Here is a 20,073-nt window from a genome sequence, read left to right as displayed (position 1 = left end):
TGTAACATTTTGTTGTGTACGTGGCTTGAATAATTTAATGTGCTTAATATTACAGAATCCATCTTTTTATACAAGCCTTTTCCAGTGTAAACATACAAGATCACAGTTGCTAGATGTCACTGTCATAATCACACTATTTTATGAACAATTTTTTATGCAATTGTCATTTACCATGTTGAAATGCTTTTGACAAATGCAAAGAGTTGCATTTCATTACAAATATTTTTGTTAGACTAGTTTTAGAGAGATAGGGCTATAACTAAGATAATTTACCCTAATGTTTCTGGGAGTTTGGGGGTTTTAATGACATGAAGAGGCCTTTATATTCTGGTAACAACATTACACGGGTGATTCTGATATTTTTCTTTGACCAGCTTTGAATTTGATCAAATTTACTTTATTTTATTTTATTTAAACAAAATGGATTTGGTATTCTCCACTAGTATTACATGCCTGGTAGCATAAAGATGGCTTTGACATACAGAGATAAAATGTACAGAATTTAAAAGTTAATAAGTAAACGGTTTAATACACATTTTTGGTGACTTGTTAAATAATTCAAAAAGGTGTGTGGGTGGTGCTGGAGGACTTTGGACTCAAGACTTTAAGTAGTATTTCTAAAATCCTGGCTATGGCCGTGCGCTGACGGCTTTATATGCATTTGTCATTTTATTGGCAAATTATTGGTCAATTAATCTAAACAGTAATCTACAATTAGTTATAGTGCTGCGTGGTTTTACGAGATTTAACATTCATTTGCAGCTGGCAGAGAGCACAGTCCTTTCATTGTGCAGTGATGTTGATTTTAGCAGTGCTGAATGGGGCTGTCCTGCCCACGGATCTGCATCCTGATGCCACGTCAGGAGTGCCTGCGTCGGTAGGTGCAACCTGACTGACAGGCTGCTCAGCCAATTAGAGGCCGCCATGGCAGAAGGCGGTTGGCTCTGATTCAGTGAAATCAGAGGGGGCGAACCTTATCTGACAGGCGTTCCTAGCTACCCGAGTAGCCTTAACTGGCAGGCGAACTGCAGACATGTGTGGTGAGTAGTGAATAAATTCTACATTTATGCTATTCAGTGGGAAATGTATCTTATTCCCCATTTAACAGAACAGCAAATAAATAAAATCTGAAATACTGCTAGTATCGTTAGTTTAGGCTAAAGGTGCAAGTCAGTGGAAATAAGCTAACGTTAACTGTTAGGGGTGGCTAACCTGAATTAGCGAATATGAGCTGGTGCTGCTGATGCTGTTAGCTAGCCAAATATAAAGCAACCAATGTTTAGTTTTACTGTACATGCTGTGTGATATGAAGTTAAGATTGTTCAATGGCGAGTCGGCGAGTGTGAGTAATTTAGCGTTAAAATAATGTCCTGCTATCGCCAGACAGCTAACGTTAACGTTTTTTGCGGTGACATTAACGTACGACCATCGCGTAACTTTCCACTAGCATAAACCATAAATACTGTGGTTTGTTGGTCTAGCGTTAAATTCTTAGGTCTTTATGTTGTAACTGGACTCGTCCAGTTCTTAAAAATGAAAGCGTGAGTAGGAGTGCCCACTGGTTGGATGTAACACTCGTGTATCGCTGTCATACTGCACTAACATTAAACTTTTATTAAGAAAGTAACGTTACCCGCAATATGATGCATTTGGTTATGACCAGTTTTGGAATTGCAGTTGAGATGGTTTGCTAGTATCTGTCACTGTCCCATGTCTGTCTCCTTCTCACACACTGACTGATAACCTCTCTATCAGTCAACTCTGCCACTACAGAGTACGTCAATCGGACCAGATAGACAAGTTGGTATTCTTAGCATACCAACAACAAATGCTTCTCTATTAATATCTGCTATCACAGTAAGGTGTCACTGCTCTGGTTATTTTTTTTTAACTCTTGTTAAACCTATTTCTTCAGCAAAGGTGGGTCTTATGATTTTTGCCCACTTGCCCATTTGGCTCTCACTGCCCTCCTCGATCTGAATGAATGTTCTGTTGAACCAGGCAGCCCTCTGGCTTTCATTTGCATTTATCTGTCTGTGCTCAGCTGTGTAACAGGGCTGTATTTCATGCCTCCTCTTGGTCAAATTAAGGCGACACTCCTGGCAGTGTGAGTTACTCGCTGGATAAAAACTGGACTGGCTGTGGATGCCAAATATTAGCAGGAATGACTGATGATGAAATTGTACACAAACAACTCTCAGTCTGATTTACAGAGTCACACTGTAAAATGATATGTAGATCTTTGCCAAGATGGTTTTAAAGTGCAGTCATAGTTATATGTAAGTATCTTGAACCAAAACCAAAACTTCTTGATTTAGATTTCTTGTTTGTGTCACTGTGACACAACCCCCCCCCCCCCCCCCCCAGGCAGGGGCTATCAGCTATCAGGTCTATAGATACACTCCATTGTCTCTAAGCAGGTCTTAATGCCGAGACAGAAAACATCGTTTTTTCCAGTGCAGTAACACCTCCTGTAAGACTGGTTTAGGGTTAGGCATTACTGACACATCACATCACATTCTTCTTTGATTCAGCTGCTGCCTTGACATGTATTCTTTGTGACAGTACGATTATAGCATGTTTTTGTCTTTTAGGAAAAAAGTTAAATTAAATTGTCCAAATTAACGATTCCAAGCAAATGTATGTTCTCACAAAGTGAGTAAAGACTTTTGTTTTACATGTGTCTGATGTAATGAATAACAGTAGAACACATATATTCTATGATTTTGCACAAATTTGCCAAATCATGATATATATTATATCCACAAATATTGTTATTAGTATTGTGATATTGATGTCGGTCATATCATGCAGTGGTACACACTCATTTCGGTGATACTAGGGGTGCAGAGCTGCAAACAGCATTAGGCTTTAAGCATTGAGAGTCAGCTGCAAAACGGTGCTGAATTAACAGCTAATGAACACTGTCACATGGATGTACCACTCTGACAGGCATTTCAATCAATCTGTGCTTTCAGCTGCGCTCCTAAGCAGACTTTTAAAGGTAGAACTGAATCTTGACATTTTGTTCTTCTCCCCAGGAATCTTTGCCTATCTCAACTACCATGTGCCAAGGACTCGCCGTGAGATCCTTGAGATCCTCCTCAAAGGACTGCAACGTCTGGAGTACAGAGGCTACGACTCAGCCGGTGAGAGAGATGGGAAAAGGCTCATATCATCAGCACACACTTTTTTCTTTTTCTTTTTTTAATCAGGCCTCTTTACTTCACTGTCCCTTCACTGTCTGCCTGCAGAACAGTTATTCTGACAATGCCACCAAGTTGCTGATCGCATTTACAGTTTGTCCAATATAACGCTAATGCAGCATTAGAATCGTCTTATCAATCACACTTGTGTTTTGTTTAGTTGTTCTAATGAGTTTGGAGCACGAAGCAAGACTGATGTTCGCTGTGAATTATTGAACAGCATTATCATGTTGCTGGGTTAGACTTACTGCACCACTAATGGACCAAATTTACTCTATGTATTCCACGCAGGGAAGGTTTTTTTCCATGCATTAGTTGAGTGTCGCAGCATGTTATTTTGCAGTTCTTTTCTGAAATTAGACAATAGAACAGAACATTACTTGCCAAGTGGTAATAGTACCAAAATACATTTTAATCAGATGACAAGGATTTGTGATCACTGTCATCACTCATGCTGTTTCTTTTATTTTTTTAAATTTTGTCAGGTGTGGGAATTGATGCCGGCAATGGCAAGGAGTGGGAGTCAAATGCCAAGTCTATCCAACTGATCAAGCAACGTGGAAAAGTGAAGGCTCTTGATGAGGAGATCCACAGTAAGCTGAGAGGAAGTTGTTCACTTGACAAGAAACCATTAACAAATGAAGACTTGATTGGTCATCTTGTATACTGTGGTACAGTTTGGATACTTAATATTGTCTGTGCTGGGGTGTGTTTTGTTTTTTTTTACCTTTAGAACAGCAGGATATCGACCTGGACGTGGAGTTTGATGTTCACCTCGGCATTGCTCACACCCGCTGGGCCACCCACGGTGTACCAAGCCCAGTTAACAGCCACCCACATAGATCTGACAAGACAAACGGTCAGTTGTGTTAAAAATGGAAAGCTGGAATACGTTTTACCTTGTATTCCACGACAGCTCAGTCAGTGTTTTGATCTTGGCGCAGGTATCTTGATATCTTTAAAGTTTATGATAATCTTTCTGGTCTGCAGAGTTCATCGTCATTCACAATGGAATTATCACCAACTACAAAGACCTGAGGAAATTCTTGGTGAGCAAATATCTGTCAGAAACTATTCCAGATGTCTTTTTTTTCATCACTCTGACAGGAGACTAACTCTCTCTCTCTCTCTCTCTCCATCTCTGCAGGAGAGCAAAGGCTACGAGTTTGAATCGGAGACTGACACAGAGACCATTGCCAAGCTGGTGAAGTACATGTACGACAACCGGGAGAGTGACGACATCAATTTTTCTACACTGGTGGAACGGGTGACCCAACAGCTGGTAAGGACCTGCTCACGCGCACTGCTGCCCCTGAAGTGATCAGCAGGTAAAAGAGCCTGTCTGATGTGTTTGTTCTTCCACCTGGCAGGAGGGAGCTTTTGCCCTGGTCTTCAAGAGTGTCCACTACCCCGGAGAGGCAGTTGGCACAAGGTACACTCCCTCTGATGCTGTCAAACTGTTTTTAGTTATTGCAGATGAAGGTGGTGTTGGCTCATTAATGTGTTGCTGTGCAGGAGGGGAAGTCCCTTGCTGATGGGAGTGAGGAGTGATCACAAGCTGTCCACAGATCATATTCCTGTGCTGTACCGCTCCTGTAAGTTTAAATTTAATTTTTTTTTGTGTAGTTTGTCCACATGTGATTGCATAAGTGTGACCGAGGCCCAGTTTTTTTCTCTCAGCTGCTAAAGACAAGAAGAGCTGCAGTGCCCTACCCAGGACAGACCAGGACACCTGCCTGTTCCCTGTGGATGAGAAAGCAGTGGAGTACTACTTTGCCTCTGATGCAAGGTAAGCAGATACCTGTGTCTTTGCATCCACCTTTTTACAGCGTCCAAAGATTCTCCCTGAAATGTGCTTGCAGTTCCATTCGTCTCTTTGTCTGTGGAGTGTAAATTCAATGTTTGATGACGTTGTTTTTGGTCCGTCTATCTCTCGTCACGACAGCGCAGTGATCGAGCATACAAACCGGGTGATCTTCCTGGAGGATGACGACGTGGCTGCCGTGGTGGACGGCCGTCTGTCCATCCATAGGATAAAGCGTAGGGCAGGAGACTATCCAGCTCGCGCCATCCAGACCCTGCAGATGGAGCTACAGCAGATCATGAAGGGTGAGTAGAAGGTCAGCCTTTGTTCTGTTCACCCCCCCCCCCCCCCACATTTCTCCTGGCTGTATTTGCAAATATATCATTGCTGCGCAGCCTTGTAATTTTCGCCTGAACCCTGTTATTTCTGTCTTAATGGGAGACTGGCTGCTTATTAAGCTGAACTGGCTTTTAACAACTAGCCCTTAGGCCATCCTTGATATCATCCAGGTAGTTACAACCCTGCTGGATTAGTTGCACCCCAGGGAAGCAACTGTCATTAAAATAATTTTTTAGTTGCCGGACTTTGTCAGTCTCACCTTCTGTCTTTGTGTCTGAATTAACGTGTAGTGCAGTCGGTGTATAATAGGACAGTGAAGCTTTTTTTGTTGTTGTTTTTAAGCTTTGTACTCCAGCACACAGGATCTGAAATTAAACAAAGGCTAATGAGGTTAAAATGGAAATTTCAGCTTTAATTTGAGGGTATTAACATTTACATCAGATGAACAATGTATTAATTGTAGCTCTTTTTATACTGCATCTCCCAATCTAAAGGACTGGTTTGACATTTTGGGAAATATGCTTAATTGCCTTCTTGTCAAGAGTTAGATGAGAAAATTGATTCTCATGTCCCATGGGCCTTTACTCGTTATGTTGAGCTTGGGGGCAGGTTGTTGAGGAGTCTGACTGTCTGGGGGAAGAAAAGAAGCTGTTGCTGAGTCGAGAGGATCTTACCCAGATGCTCCAGTATATTCCCCCCCCCCCCCATGTTTTGCAGTATTTAACGTAATGGTCATGGATGGAGGGGAGAGAGGTCCTAATGATGGACTCGAATTACTTCACTATCCTCTATCCTCTTGGTCAGGGAGAGGTGCAGTTGCAAGACCAGTTGAGGTCATCAGCAATGTGCACAACAAGAAACTTGGTGCTCCTGACTTGCTCCATGCAGGAGGTTATGGGCCAGTGTATATTAACTCCCATGTAAAACGGTGAATTGTTGATTTTAGACTTTGTTTCTTTGTACAGATTAAACAAGTGAGATATAATGTGTTAACTAGTGCTTTAGAGGCGCTAGAAGGTGGGTTTTGTTACCTTCCGTGGGAGCCAGGCTATCAGATTCCTCCTATTTCCAGTCTTTATGCTAAGCTAAGTTAACCGGCTGTTGGCTAGCTTCATATTTACTGTACAGACATGAGAGGTTGATCTTGTCATCTAACTCTAGTCAAGAAAGCGAATAAACTTATTTCCCAAAATGTCAAACTGCTCCCTTAAGGCGACTAGGGCTGCATTTTCATTATTCCACTATTGATTATTGATTCATCTGCAGAATATTTTCTCGATTAATCAGTTAGTTTATGAAAAGTCAAAAAGTAGTGGAAAATGCCCATGACAACTTCCCAGAGCCCAAAGGGATGTTTTTAAAATGCTTGTCCAACAGTCCAAAACTTATTACTACCGTATATGACAAAAACAAGCAACTGCTGAACCAGAAAATATTTAGCATTTATGCTTGGAAAAATATCCAAATATTTGCAGATTCATTTTCTTACGATCAATTACTACTTACGGCTGTAGCTCTAAAGGGGATCAAAGTGTAAAATTAAAAATTGAATGCATTATCCTGCTGCTATGTCCTTAAATTAGGGAACTTAGTTTAAAAAGGGTGCCTTGCACAGTCACCCAATATGGATGTGAACACGCTCTTTTATTTTCTTCTTCTCCACTGCCTCTCCCTCAGTAATCCAGCAGAGGGCATAGGTAAACTGATGTTGGCTGGTCTCAACATTCCTTTGTGGTCCTGTCACTACTCGGCCTCTCTCCTCCGTTTTAGTTTCTGGAGCCTTTCTGCTGAATAACCTAATTTCGCATGACCCAAATTGCTGTCAGAGGCAGGCTGACAAACGCTCGCATATTTCTGTGCCACGCTTTAGTATTGATGGAAAAACACTATCTCCCCGATGTCTCATGTTTGTTTTCCTTCATTTAAGGGGTGACTTGCCCTATGTTAATAAAGCAACAAAGAGACAGTAACTCCCTGCATTAAAACATTGTAAAGATCTTTCTTACTCCTCCGAGAGGCTGTGGTTTGCGTTTTCAGGTACTTAATGTGTGTCAACATGACCCTAATCGGCCTCATGTGGGCTCACACTTTATAAAACGTCCATCACTGTGTTCTTAAGAGACATTTACCTTGTTATTTATTTTTTTTACTAGTGTTGGAAATGTTCCCCTGATTTCTGATCCTCCCACCACAGGCAACTACAGCGCCTTCATGCAGAAGGAGATCTTTGAGCAGCCAGAGTCTGTGGTCAACACCATGAGAGGGAGAGTCAACTTCGACAACAACACAGGTTAGAGTGGGGTCTGATTTAGTTTTCCCAGTGGAGCATTGATGTAATAACACCCTTATTAATGCACTATTTTCCATTCTGTCCCTTCATGCATTTTGCTCAAACAGAGGTTCAAATTACAGATTAACAGAGCTACATACTGTATATGTAAAAATGCAAAATATGTAGTAAGTTAGGTTACTTACTACATATTTTGTTAAAATATTCTTTCTCGACACTCTCACGGGCTCTTTGTGGCTTTTTTTTGTAATAAGGTGGAAAATAATGGAGCAGAATGATGAATTAGCTGTTCGGTTTGGTTTTCAGTGATCCTGGGTGGACTGAAGGACCACATCAAAGAGATCCAGAGGTGTCGGCGACTTATCCTTATAGCTTGCGGCACCAGTTACCATGCTGGGGTGGCGGTGAGTAGCCACTGAGCGAATGCTTTTTCTTCTTTAGTGTAAATGCACATAATGGAAACATGTCTGTATTGCCATCCACACTAAATCCATCAGAGTAGTGGGAAATGTGATGTCTGTATTGTGGACACAGGTGTGAGGTTTGTGTGCTGGCACATTCTCTGCTCGACTGGCTTATGTTAACAGAATGATGCTGAGCAGTGCCGTGTTGCTTTCCCAGACACGCCAGGTCCTGGAGGAGCTAACCGAGCTGCCTGTCATGGTGGAGCTGGCCAGCGACTTCCTGGACAGGAACACTCCCGTCTTCCGTGACGACGTCTGCTTCTTTATCAGCCAGTCAGGTGGGGAGGCTGGTGCCATCTGGACATGATCTAGTGCACATTCCCCCATGTCCTCCACTTTCCATCCGTGGGAGCCACTCTGGTTCTTCCTGATTTATCTTGTCTTGTGCTCAGCTTGTCTTAGCAAACTTTTCAGTCAGACTTGTGCAGCACAGTGGAGTTTTCTGAATGTGTGGGGTTTATTTTTTACAAGATATGTGTGATATTTCTGTGGTGGTTCTTCTCTGAAGTTATTTCAAACCGGAGTCTTGTATGGTGCAAAAGCTATTTCCAAATAATAAACTAATAAATCTGCATCATTTTATTGTCAGAATTGTTACATTTCTTAAACTGTTTGTTTTTTCCATTCCTGTCAATCCTCCAGGAGAGACCGCTGACAGCCTCATGGCCCTGCGCTACTGTAAGGAGAGAGGAGCTCTGACTGTGGGCATCACCAACACAGTGGGCAGCTCCATCTCCAGGGAGACCGACTGCGGAGTCCACATCAACGCTGGGCCTGAGATTGGAGTGGCCAGCACCAAGGTGAGTCTATAATGTTTTTACTGGAAGATATATTTATCATACACTGTCTCTTTTTGTATTTTGGGTGAACTGACCCTTTTATACTGAGCTTGAAGAAACTTTACACCAATTTGTTGCATCATCTCATAAATGAACTCAACGCCCACTGACACTGAATGAAACCCAGATGAAAACTCCATTGTGAGTCTGGCTTCACCTCTTGGAAGCTGACATTTTCCTCCACTCTGATCCCACAGGGAGTCGAAGAAGCCTGATATTCTCATCTCAACTCATGTAAAGCTAGGATCCTTGGTTTTTTGCCTCCCCCCCACCCCCTTCTTGAAACCAAAAGGATTTGCCAGTTTAGAGCAGAGAACTAGTGGAGCACCGGCACCAGCTAGTGAGGAGAGGGAGAGAGAGGGAGAGAGAGGCAGGTCCCACCCTGGCCCGGCCTTTGGGCTTGGCTCAGCAACTCTTGCGCTCCTCCAAAGCCCCAGAGCACGCCTCAGAGACGCCATCATTTACTGCTTGGCTGGCTGGGCCACACACCCACACCCAGCTCAACCAAAAATCCTGCACAACCTAGCTCATCAAATCACTGGAGAACATGTATCGCACCCAATTGCTAAATGACTCCAAATTCATCTACTTGGCCTCTATTTTCTCTTTTTCATGCTAACTGGAAAAGAGGAAAGAAAGGAAAAGAGCTTTTTCCAATTCCTATGATCACATTCAAGATTTATGAAATAAGTTGAGACTTGAGACAAAATGCTTTGATGCTATCAAAAGGCAAATCCTTCTGGCAGGTCAACTGACGGGGAATGGAGAAGCCTTTATGAATTACGTAACGGTATCCTTTGGGAATTTACAGGGTTACAAAGTTTGTTTTCTCATCCACAACAGTTTCTGCATGAGAGAAATCTGTTCATGTCTCAGCTGTATGTAAGGTTGGTCACCTTTGCGAGGTAACAGTTCAGGCATGTTCTGCATGAAAAACACTAGAGAGTTGATGACAGGAACACAGAAAAACACCACAGTTTACTATGTGGATTAAATATGTTTCCACATCTGACCAAACAGCGCAGACTGTCAGAGTTCTGAGGGACTGTGGTTAGCGTGCTGTCAGGGGGGAAAAAAACGGCATAAAGGTTTTACTGCTATTTTCTTGGCTCTAGACACTGGTATTTCTGAGTCTAGAGGGTCCCGTGAAATGACTTAGCTTCACCCGAGCACTGATTAATTCTCCCAAATGGGCATGGAAGGCCTCCAAACGTGCTCTCAGATGAAGGAACGGAGAGAGAGAGAGAGAGAGAGAGAGAGAGAGAGAGAGAGAGGGCGGTGATGACGGCAGGCATCGAGTCTCAGATGTGCCGGGGTTGTGAGCTGTGCTCTCTGATGTGATGTTGCGTGTTCACCAAGTTTTCCAGGATGAGCAGCACTAGCTTGACTGAGCTCTACTGCATGCATTTTAATGCTGCTTGGCGTGGACTGAAACCCACCTCTCCTTCCATTTCTCATCTGGTGCAGATTATTAGATGGAGACAAGAGTTCACTATCAAAACAGGGAGACAAGGAGCACAGATTGCAAGGACTCTACTGAAAGAGAGGCTGAAGCCAGGATCCGGTGGTTGTTCTTTGTGTTCAGTATTGTGCTAAAAATTTACCTTTTTAGTAATTGGGTCACAACTAGCAATATTGCAGTGTCCAGTGATATTTTTGTGACCATTTCAATGTGCGTGCACACATCATCGGATCGCTGCTGTCTTTTATAAAGCGGTGGATAAGAAAACCAATGACATAGTGCTAAGATTAATAACACTCTGCTTTCCTGACTTTTTGCTCTGCAGGCCTACACCAGCCAGTTTGTGGCCCTGATCATGTTTGCACTCTTGATGTGCGATGACAGGATCTCCATGCAGCCCAGACGCCGTGAGATAATCCAGGGCCTGAGAGTGCTTCCAGGTAAATCAAGCCACGAGTATTCTGGTTCAGCCAGGGAAATCCTGATCACATGTGAGATTAAAATGTATAGGGATGGAAAACCAGCTCTCAGAGCAAAGATCAAGTACATCCAAAGTTGTTTGATTTTTGTTGTTTGTTCAAACAATCCTCTTGGAAGATGAAGCTAAGTGATGAGAGAGAGAGAGAGAGAGGACTAGCTGTTGGCTGTAGGCCCTCGCATGCTTCCCTAGATCTAAAGCATATGATGGCATGTCCCTAATGGTAAACTAATGAGGAATGTCTGGGCACTCTGCTCCCTGCCCAACATTATGAGTCTGAGTCCGTGTGACAGCAGCAGCATGTTGACACAGTATTTTACTCAAGATTATGCACATGATTTTTTTTCTTAAGTTTCAACCATATCTGTTTTTCTGTTATGTCTGTGTTAGATCTGATTAAGGAGGTCCTCGGTTTGGATGATGAGATCCAGAAGTTGGCGACAGAGCTGTACCAACAGAAGAGTGTGCTGATCATGGGCAGAGGCTACCATTACGCTACCTGCCTGGAAGGAGCACTGGTGAGCAAGTGCAAGCTTCTTTTCAGCAAGCTTGGTCTGAATTTTTTTTTTTTTTTTTCTCATGTGAGCACTATTAAAACTGCTCTTATTTTATTCTCAGTAGTGAGGGTCTCTGGAGGGCTTTATGAAGATAATCCCAGACTGCAATAAATATTTTACCTGTGTTACTCTCAGAAACCAAAAGGGTGGGATTTCTGTAGTGAGTTATATAATAGATAATTGTCTCTGACAGTACATCTCACTCCTTTTGAGTAATAAAATATTGATCCTATGTCTTAGAACAGTAGTGTTGGTGCAGACACTGACTTTAATTTCTACAGCATAAGCTTAGATTTTCTTAACCAGTGGGTGTTTTTCATCCTGTGTAGAAAATCAAGGAAATCACATACATGCATTCAGAGGGCATCCTGGCCGGAGAGCTGAAACACGGCCCACTGGCCCTGGTGGATAAACTCATGCCGGTCATCATGATCATCATGAGAGACCACACCTACAACAAATGTCAGAACGCCCTGCAGCAAGTTGTTGCCCGTCAGGTAAGATCTATATTGTTGACTATGTTGTTGATATATTTAGCTAAAATGCTCTGGAAACTCTAACACATCAAAAACTAATCTGGGATGCTTTACAATTGTACAATATTACATTATGGAACCTGACTTAAAAAAACAACTTGTAAAATGAAAATTCAAATGAGTTAACGTAATTTTTTTTTAGTGCTATGACTGAACCATCTACAATTCAGTATTTGAATGTTCAATTTTAAACTTCCTGAACATTAAATGACTACAGCACGTTTTGCTTGTTTGGCTAATTTTCACAGTCCAGTCTATGCCACACCTCTGATCCTTGACCTCAATGAACTCAAGGGAGGGGTCGGTTCAGCGTGACATCATTGCTGTTAGTGGATTTTCACACCTATTAAAGCCACATGTGCTGCAGATTACTGAGAGAGAGGGGAGGGCGATTCAGCTTTTCGCGTATCCAGGTTTAGGATCACGTTGACAGCTGATTTGCTTTGTTTAATTTTACAGGGCCGCCCAATTGTGATCTGTGACAGAGACGATTACGAGACCATCAAGAACTCCAGCCGCAATATCAAAGTGCCTCACTGTGTGGACTGCCTGCAGGGCGTCCTGAGCGTCATCCCACTGCAGCTGCTGTCCTTCCACTTGGCTGTCCTCCGAGGCTACGACGTAAGTGCTCTCCCTTCAGGCTCGGCGGGAACTCATCCTGACCATTTAGCCAGATGAGAGTTAATACCTTATCTGTCACTTAAGACACAAAACTCCCACATCTCCATTTGCATCTGCAGTTGTCATTCTAACTAAAAACTTTCAGCATCACCAACTTGCCAGAGTTTACATATACTGGCCACTGTGGAAAATAGAGTTGTTGTGTTTTTTGTTTTTTATTCTAAGCTCAGTGTCCCTGATGAACTGGCAGTGTACCCCTTGACTGCTCTGAAGGCCAGAAGTAAACAACATGCAGTGTTTATATGTGTAGATCATAGTGTTCCTAACTCACTTAAACAAGGAAACTCATTTTGAGTCGAAGCATGTAAACTTCCTTATTTTGGAACACTTTGGTGAAGGTGATAGTGAGTTTAGCTGCCACATTGGAAGGATTACAATTGCATGTAAACACCTCAATCTGTGCACAAATTAAACAGACTTGTCATTGGTTTATTTTTAATGGCAACAAAAGACACCAACTATCACTATTATTAGGGTTATTGACATTATTGCTGCTTTCTCCATTTTTAGATGTTGTTCACTATTTAAAGAGGACTGGACTGGCTGTTGTGCCTTTTTTGTATACTTCACTGGCTTTGCTGTATTACAGGATGTCAAAGGTCAAAGTAAACGGCTTAACTGAAGTACAGCATGTAAATACAGCCAGTGTTGATGCTGGTTTTGGAGCACTTCACTTCAGATAGATGTCCTGACAGCGCTTCCCAGTTAGCTGTCTTTAAGTCAATAATTATTCACAACACTGCCAAATTACGCACACAGCTCTGTTGCACGCCCACCCTAACGTTTTCTTTTTTGTTTTTTACATCCAAGTATCTGAAGTCTCAGGGATGAGAAGCACTCTGGCTGAGGATTTGGGAATTATAAAAGCTGTCAAGTTGTCACATCGCTGGCTCGCACATTAAAGTTTTTGTTATGATTTTGGTAAATCATATTGGTCGTCTTCCATTATATGGCTGCTGTTTGTTATGTAGTAAATGACCTCTTCTTCTATTTGAATACAGGTGGACTGCCCAAGAAACCTGGCCAAGTCTGTGACAGTAGAGTGAACCGCACCATTCATCACCTAGCAACAAAAGCCTGGCAGGGTGTCTGTATGCAGAAACCAAGACAAGATCATGTCCTGTTAATGTGTCTTGTGTCATGGCTCTTTTTAATGCAATCTTTTACTCAACAGTTGTGTATCTCACTGTTGCATATTATCTGTATCTCACTGTCTATTTTTCTCAGAAAACCTTTGGCATGATTGTCGTATTATTGTTAGAGAAGTTGTTTAGTTTGTGGTGGCAGGGTCTGGGCTGACACTGACATATCTCCTTTACTGTCTGGGTTTGTGAAGCTGTAGCAACTGACTGCGACCATTTGGGTTTATTCACTTTCACGCTCAGAACTTGTCAGCAAGCCTCCTTGTTTATTTGTGCTGATTAGTCTCACTGGGAGCATCCTGGAGCTGATGTTAAAACTGTAGACTGACAGAAGTTAGGTTTTAAGGACCTTACTGGCTCTTTTTTGTTTTTCTTTAGTGCAATGATTTGCAGTTTAGTTGGGATATTTTTCTTTGGCAGCTAATTATTTGAAGCGTCTTTACTCCACAGTTGAAGTAAACGACATTCTTAAATCATTCCAAGCCACAGGTCACCGCTTCATAATTGCAGCGCAGTTTGCCAGGTTTCACTCAGTTTCTCTCTTGGACTTTTGTCTGAGAACGCACAACTGATCACTGAAAAGCTGATGAATACACTACTGTGTAAAATCTTCTTGGGTTGGTTACAAAAGTTTGTTCTTGTGTATAAACCTAGTGTTTCAGATTTCAAACTTTGTACTCTGCCGACTCAGTTAACAAGAACAATCCTCGTTTACTGATCCACCTACGCCGGAGTGTGGAATTTATTTTTTTGCCATACACTGTTTCTGCTTTTACTGGTCTCTGTACATTATACTTTAAAGCTACTTGTGCACAATTTAGTGTTTGATTCTCATGTTTAACTCTGTTGCCTCACTGCTCAAAAGAGAGACCTTATTGCTGATTTCAGGTCTCAAGTTTACATTGAAACTATAAATTGAAGTAATGCAAGCGAGATGAAGTTACTAACCTAAAGTAGAAGTTGCACCCAGTTGCCGGCCCACGCTCTGCCACCATGACTGCTGCAATATTGGGACCATTTGTTTTGGGCTTTTTTTCTTTAAAAAAATGAATTTTATATTATTGAAGTTACTCTTTGATTTGAAATGTGAATATTACTGTCACTTGAAATGTCCTGTCAAACCAAAAATCTCTTCAATGGCGTTGGCAGTTGTAAACCAAAACATATATATATTTTATATGTTCATCCTATATTGTTTTTTGTAGCCAAACATTTACTGCTGCTCGTAGATTGTGTGCTATGAAGATGCTTCAAAGCCTAAAAAGGGGCATATACACAGTTTTATGGCAGTATGTTAGACTGTAGATGTTAATTTAGATAGAAAGTCAGATACCAGCTGTGTGTGATCCCAAATGTCTTTGTTTTGAAGGCCAAGGAACAAGTGATGTTGTCCACACAACATTGTGTAGTGAAGAAATAGGAGCTTCTTGTTTTCTTTTAGTTTTAGTTATTCCCTCACATATTTTAGGTTTAAAGATATTTATCTTGCTTTTGCAATCAAGCCTTAACTCTGTTTTGTTTTTTTGCATTTCTTTCCCCCTGCAACATTGAGCTTCTCCCAAGCCAGTGAAAAGTTTGAAAACTGGACAATGTTGTTACAAGTACTTTTGTAACCCACATACATGAGCAGATTTAGATTTCTTGACTGGAGGCATTTACATGGGACGCTGCACTGAATCCTAGCAACATCTGTTGGAAGCTGTTGGGTTACTGAGGGAGTGGGGCACTATTTATTAGTGGAACTGATGCAATAAAGTGTCAAGTACTTCCCTTTTTAAGTGTCAGCGCTCATTCAATGAAAAGGTGCAGTCGTTCAACACATGCATGCTTGTCATAGTCCCACACATCCTGAAATATTGACAGTGAAGCCAAATTATTGTGCTTGATTAGACTGGTCAGCAAATATTTCACAATTATTTAATTAAAACCAGCAATAGAAATCCAGTTATATATGTACATTTGGAATAATATTAAAAGTTTATAAGTGATTTTTGGTCAGATTCATGCATTATATACAAAGAGTTCAGGTACAGGAGAGACTTTCAGGGGCTGCTCATGAGTGAGGACAGATCCCAAACGCTTCCAAGTAGCTGTGTGGAGTAACTAATCACAGTCTGAAAGGTGGACAGCAATGGTCTGATGCATCCACATAAAGTGATAATGGTGGAGACACTGGGCCTGAAGTTACAGCACAGAGTTGACCGGGCCGATAGTGCCACACGGATTAGGGTCAAGATGGTCGTGCAAACACACAGTGAACACCGGCAGAGTGCAGGCACGGCATGCAGCACTGACTGGACCAATGTTAACCCCTTCGCAGTTCTCCCCCCTCCACAGCACAGAGGAGAGCATCTGTTGCTTCTGAAGGTCTGTGATGAAGGCCAGGTGGAGCAGCTCCAGTGCCCATGTTGGTCCAGCTCGCCTGCCAGCGTTAGCCTGAGGAACGTATTCAGCCTCAGCATGGTTGAAAGGTAAAGAGCTAAACTGTTGGTGAAAGCAAGTGCGACGCTCAGAAGGATGTCATTGCACTGACTAACCACAACAATGGCTTCAAGTGCAGCTGTGGAGTAATCATAGAAGACGGCCACAGCTCTGAACAAAGACAGCCTCCATTCTCCAACCACAGGGAGCATTGTGGGTAGTTTGTCATCTAGAAAGCGCATCATCTGAAGCTTTTCAGGTAATATCGTCTGTGCTGCAGCCAAGTCCTTCCCCAGCATGAACAAACCAACCACAGCTGCTTTATGGCCTCTGAGTGGGATTGAATAACTATCTGCAGGTGTCACCACTGTGATTAATTGTTACATGGCTTGAATATAGTTTTTCCAGCTAAATCATGGCCTATTATGAAGTGATTCTGGATATTTTGAGGCTGTTTTAATCACAGACATTTTGATGTGTCACATTAGGAAAAGCACAGGTGTAGTGGAAAAAAAACAATGGCTCTATTGTATTTACTTGTCCTAGTAAGCAATGTCATCGAGCCACCACAGACAAAACCAGGAGCCTGAACTGGAACACTTAAAATGGATCACAGCCATTGTTTGTCATTAACTACACCTGCACTTTTCATCCCATGATGAGCCAAAATGTCAGCTGTGTCCATGGGAGGTGTGTTTTATTTCTTCCTCAATTTTGACATATTTTAGGATTTGCTCTCCATTTTGTCCAGCAAACCTAACACACCGGAAGGTTTCTCCGGACATAGTTTTATCAGGATCTTTTCTATAATCCCCTCCATCCCATGGAGTTTTTAATAAGGCACTTATTTTTAACTTATATTTGGCTCTGGTATTTCCAAGGTACGAAGCTGGTGAAATTAATGTATAGTTCTGTGTGGATCTCATTATTATATCATTATCTCATCATGTCATGAATTTAAACATCGGATATAATTAAACCTTCCACTGAATCGGACTCGCCACCTGTTCTTCACACATGGATAACTGCAGTAACTTAAAATTTGAGAGACATCTAATGAAAAAGACATTCATCTATGGACAATATAGATAAACACTGAAATAATTGACCAAGGTAATTACTGGCGCATCCTACTTCTTGAAGAAACATTTGCAAGTAGCAGATATAAATCTAACTTGAACAGTGGTCTAAAAGCCTATAGGAATTGCTACAGTTGTTTTCATGACGTTGACAGTTTTGGGTGATGTGTTTTTTTTCTCTTCCAAAGAGGTGTAGGCTGTCTGTGACATCGCCAGCCTCATTAATGCAATCAGCTGACACACCTGGTACTTATTAGACGTTTCCTGCCTGCTCCTGATGACGGTTTGAAAGTAAAACTGACAGCTTGAAACTTGCAATGATGCCTCTGATGTCCTTTTCATCTTCTTATGGTGAGTGAGTGGGATGCTTCTGAGGAGTGAAACCCAGTGTTTTTTGTTTTGTTTTTAAGGCTTGTATGATTCATGAAAAGGTCTCCCTGATTGTCAGCAGTTGATGAATAATGTTAAGACACACATATGCACATGGATTTCTGTTTGAATACTGAAAGATCTCAGTGCACAAGAACACACATGAGCTGTTTTTTTTGATAATCGTATCTACGCTGTATGTAGGCCAGACACCAGTGAATGTTGTTTTAACACAAAGCTGGACTCACTTATACTGCTGGAGAAAAAAATATTTTTCGATAAACTGTTGGTCACTGATTAAGGTCTACGGTTCATACTGATGAAGAACTCCACCCAAATTCTTCCCAGAAATTATTTAAAAGGAGACAGCACCCGGCATGACACTCGTGCTTATTGTTGTTGAATTTCTAACATATGGGAGAAGTTTGTGGAAAAGTCATAATCTGTGATGCAATGTTTATACATGTATATGCTAGACATCTGTGCTATAATGGTTTAGACAGAGTGGAAACAAAAGCTCGTAACAGACTCAAGACATCTTGCACTTTGAGTTTGTCTGACATGGAAAATTTGCTGAAAACAGCCCAATAAAAAATTCCCTTGCATATTGTCAACTTCAAATCTTAATCAAAGTCACTTTCTTTCAGACATTCAGAAGCTATAGCTCGTTATTGCACTCTGTCCCGCCCACTGTCCCTAAAATTATGCCTCTAACGATTAGCACCAGCACACCTTTCCTGCAGCCTGTCCGCATTTCCTGAGGATTAGATGGTGTCTAATATTTTCCAAGATAGCTCACTCCATTCGTGCATGTGACATAATGCAACATATGAACATCTGGAGTAAGTTAGCCATGCTCTGCATTCTCTTTTCTCTCCTTTTTTTCCATGACAGGGAGTGAGTGAGGTGCTCTGTGCTTTTTGCAAACAGCCACTCTGCACTGTGTGAACCCAGCCATCCCAGTGGCAATACCAGTGGTCTAACGTACTGTTACATGAAAGAAAATAGGATAAAAAGTTGTACATTCGATTGTTACAGAATAGTGTCATATCTTAACATGCTGTAGAATAAATGGCATGTGAGAGTGAGTAAATATGAGAGTAAAACCATTAAAGTCTTTACAGGCTTTTGAAGAATGGTTTACAGGTCCGTCATTGTATTTGAAGAAAAATACAGAAAGACAAGGAGACCAATTTAATACACTTAAACTGTTTACTTTCATTTTGAATGAAACAAACACAGGTGCCTACATACTGTATTGGTGGAAAGTTACATACTGTCTTTTCAGTTTTGCCGTGACATTTATGTAAGACTCTGAGTGAAAGACCCCTTCTGATTGCAGAAGATGAGCTTGCAATCTGCGCTGCATTCTGCTGAGACTCCTCTGAATACAATCAAAGAACAGCTTCATCTTAACCCTTCATTTAAATCTACACTGAACTTCATATGACCCATGACACGGCATGCTTTTATCATGTTCCATGCTTTGGGGAATTGAAAGCATATTGTGCAAAAAGAACCAAACAGATATTTGTTGTTTAAGTTGATGAGAATGGCATACTGGACTGAGGTCAGTCTACTGTGGGACTGGTTGTCACAATACATACGGTAGACTAGCCTCTCTCTTTCTTTGTGACACACACACACACACACACACACACAGATATCTGAACACACGTGGTTATATCAAAATCATTATTTACACATATTGCTAGAGGCCGTGGGTGAATGAGCAAAACGATGTGCAAAGCTTTTCCCGGACTCTGACCTGTTTTTGTCCACATACTGATAGACAGAGCATATGTAACTATTTCAGTCAATCATTTTGGTCAAATCGGTTATAGTAATAGGGCTACTTTAGTGTCTAAATCTCAAATTATTGTTTACTTTGATGTGCATAAAAAATAGGCCAGCTGTGACTCGCATTAGGCTGGTTTAATACGGCATGGAAGACAAAAGTTGCAAGAACAAGTTCACATACGTTGCTGTTTAAATACGTTTACATGTGTACATGTGTTTATCAGCAATGCTTATGGTTTTTCTCACCTTAAAAATTTCAACTCAGAAAATGTGGTCGACTCCACGATTAAGGTACAAATAAAAAATGTTTTTATGTCGTATAAAACAAGGTAGAAACGTTATAAAAACAAACAAAAATGCTGACTCAAACACTATTGCATGCAGTTGCTCAACATTCAAGAGTACAAAAACTGGGTTTTTAAGATTCTTCTAAATCTGCTGTGTGTGGAGCATTTGCAATATCTTTTGTCTCTTATCTGAAAAGACAACTGTTTCACAGGCACATTCTTTAGTGTCATGATCATGTTGAACATGGCTGTGCTCCATGTTGAGGGCCTATGTACAGAGGCATTAGTTCAAGCTCTTGTTCCTCTGCTTGGTCAGGAT

At 41.5% G+C, this 20,073-nt stretch overlaps 1 protein-coding gene across 3 annotated transcripts; it reads left to right on the top strand.

Moving 5' to 3' along the window:
- The first annotated feature begins 1,004 nt into the window (after positions 1-1,004).
- Positions 1,005-15,571, top strand: LOC139283631 (glutamine--fructose-6-phosphate aminotransferase [isomerizing] 1). 3 transcript variants are annotated; one of them, XM_070903639.1, is made up of 19 exons: positions 1,005-1,040; positions 3,042-3,149; positions 3,692-3,799; positions 3,940-4,065; positions 4,197-4,255; positions 4,354-4,488; positions 4,577-4,638; positions 4,722-4,801; positions 4,887-4,995; positions 5,152-5,315; positions 7,544-7,639; positions 7,946-8,043; positions 8,261-8,381; positions 8,746-8,903; positions 10,730-10,844; positions 11,273-11,400; positions 11,769-11,936; positions 12,435-12,596; positions 13,658-15,571. In XM_070903639.1, exons 1-19 carry the CDS (start codon positions 1,034-1,036, stop codon positions 13,700-13,702), a joined length of 2,049 nt encoding a protein of 682 aa, XP_070759740.1. In that variant the 5' UTR covers positions 1,005-1,033; the 3' UTR covers positions 13,703-15,571. The 3 variants fall into 3 exon arrangements, with proteins under 3 accessions (XP_070759740.1, XP_070759739.1, XP_070759741.1); XM_070903638.1 differs by having other exon boundaries at positions 4,722-4,816; positions 4,863-4,995; XM_070903640.1 differs by having other exon boundaries at positions 4,722-4,835; positions 4,912-4,995.
- Positions 15,572-20,073: the final 4,502 nt, after the last annotated feature.

Source organism: Enoplosus armatus, chromosome 4 (genome assembly GCF_043641665.1).
Source record: "Enoplosus armatus isolate fEnoArm2 chromosome 4, fEnoArm2.hap1, whole genome shotgun sequence".
In the NCBI taxonomy this organism is placed as follows: Eukaryota; Metazoa; Chordata; class Actinopteri; order Centrarchiformes; family Enoplosidae; genus Enoplosus; species Enoplosus armatus.
The sequence above is the reverse complement of the archived record's forward strand: the minus strand, read 5'-3'. Positions and strand labels throughout refer to the sequence as shown.

Coding starts and splice junctions, on each gene's coding strand:
- LOC139283631 (XM_070903638.1), top strand. Junction 4,066..4,196: donor TAGATCTGACAAGACAAACG/GTCAGTTGTGTT, acceptor TCTGGTCTGCAG/AGTTCATCGTCATTCACAAT. Junction 8,044..8,260: donor GTTACCATGCTGGGGTGGCG/GTGAGTAGCCAC, acceptor TTGCTTTCCCAG/ACACGCCAGGTCCTGGAGGA.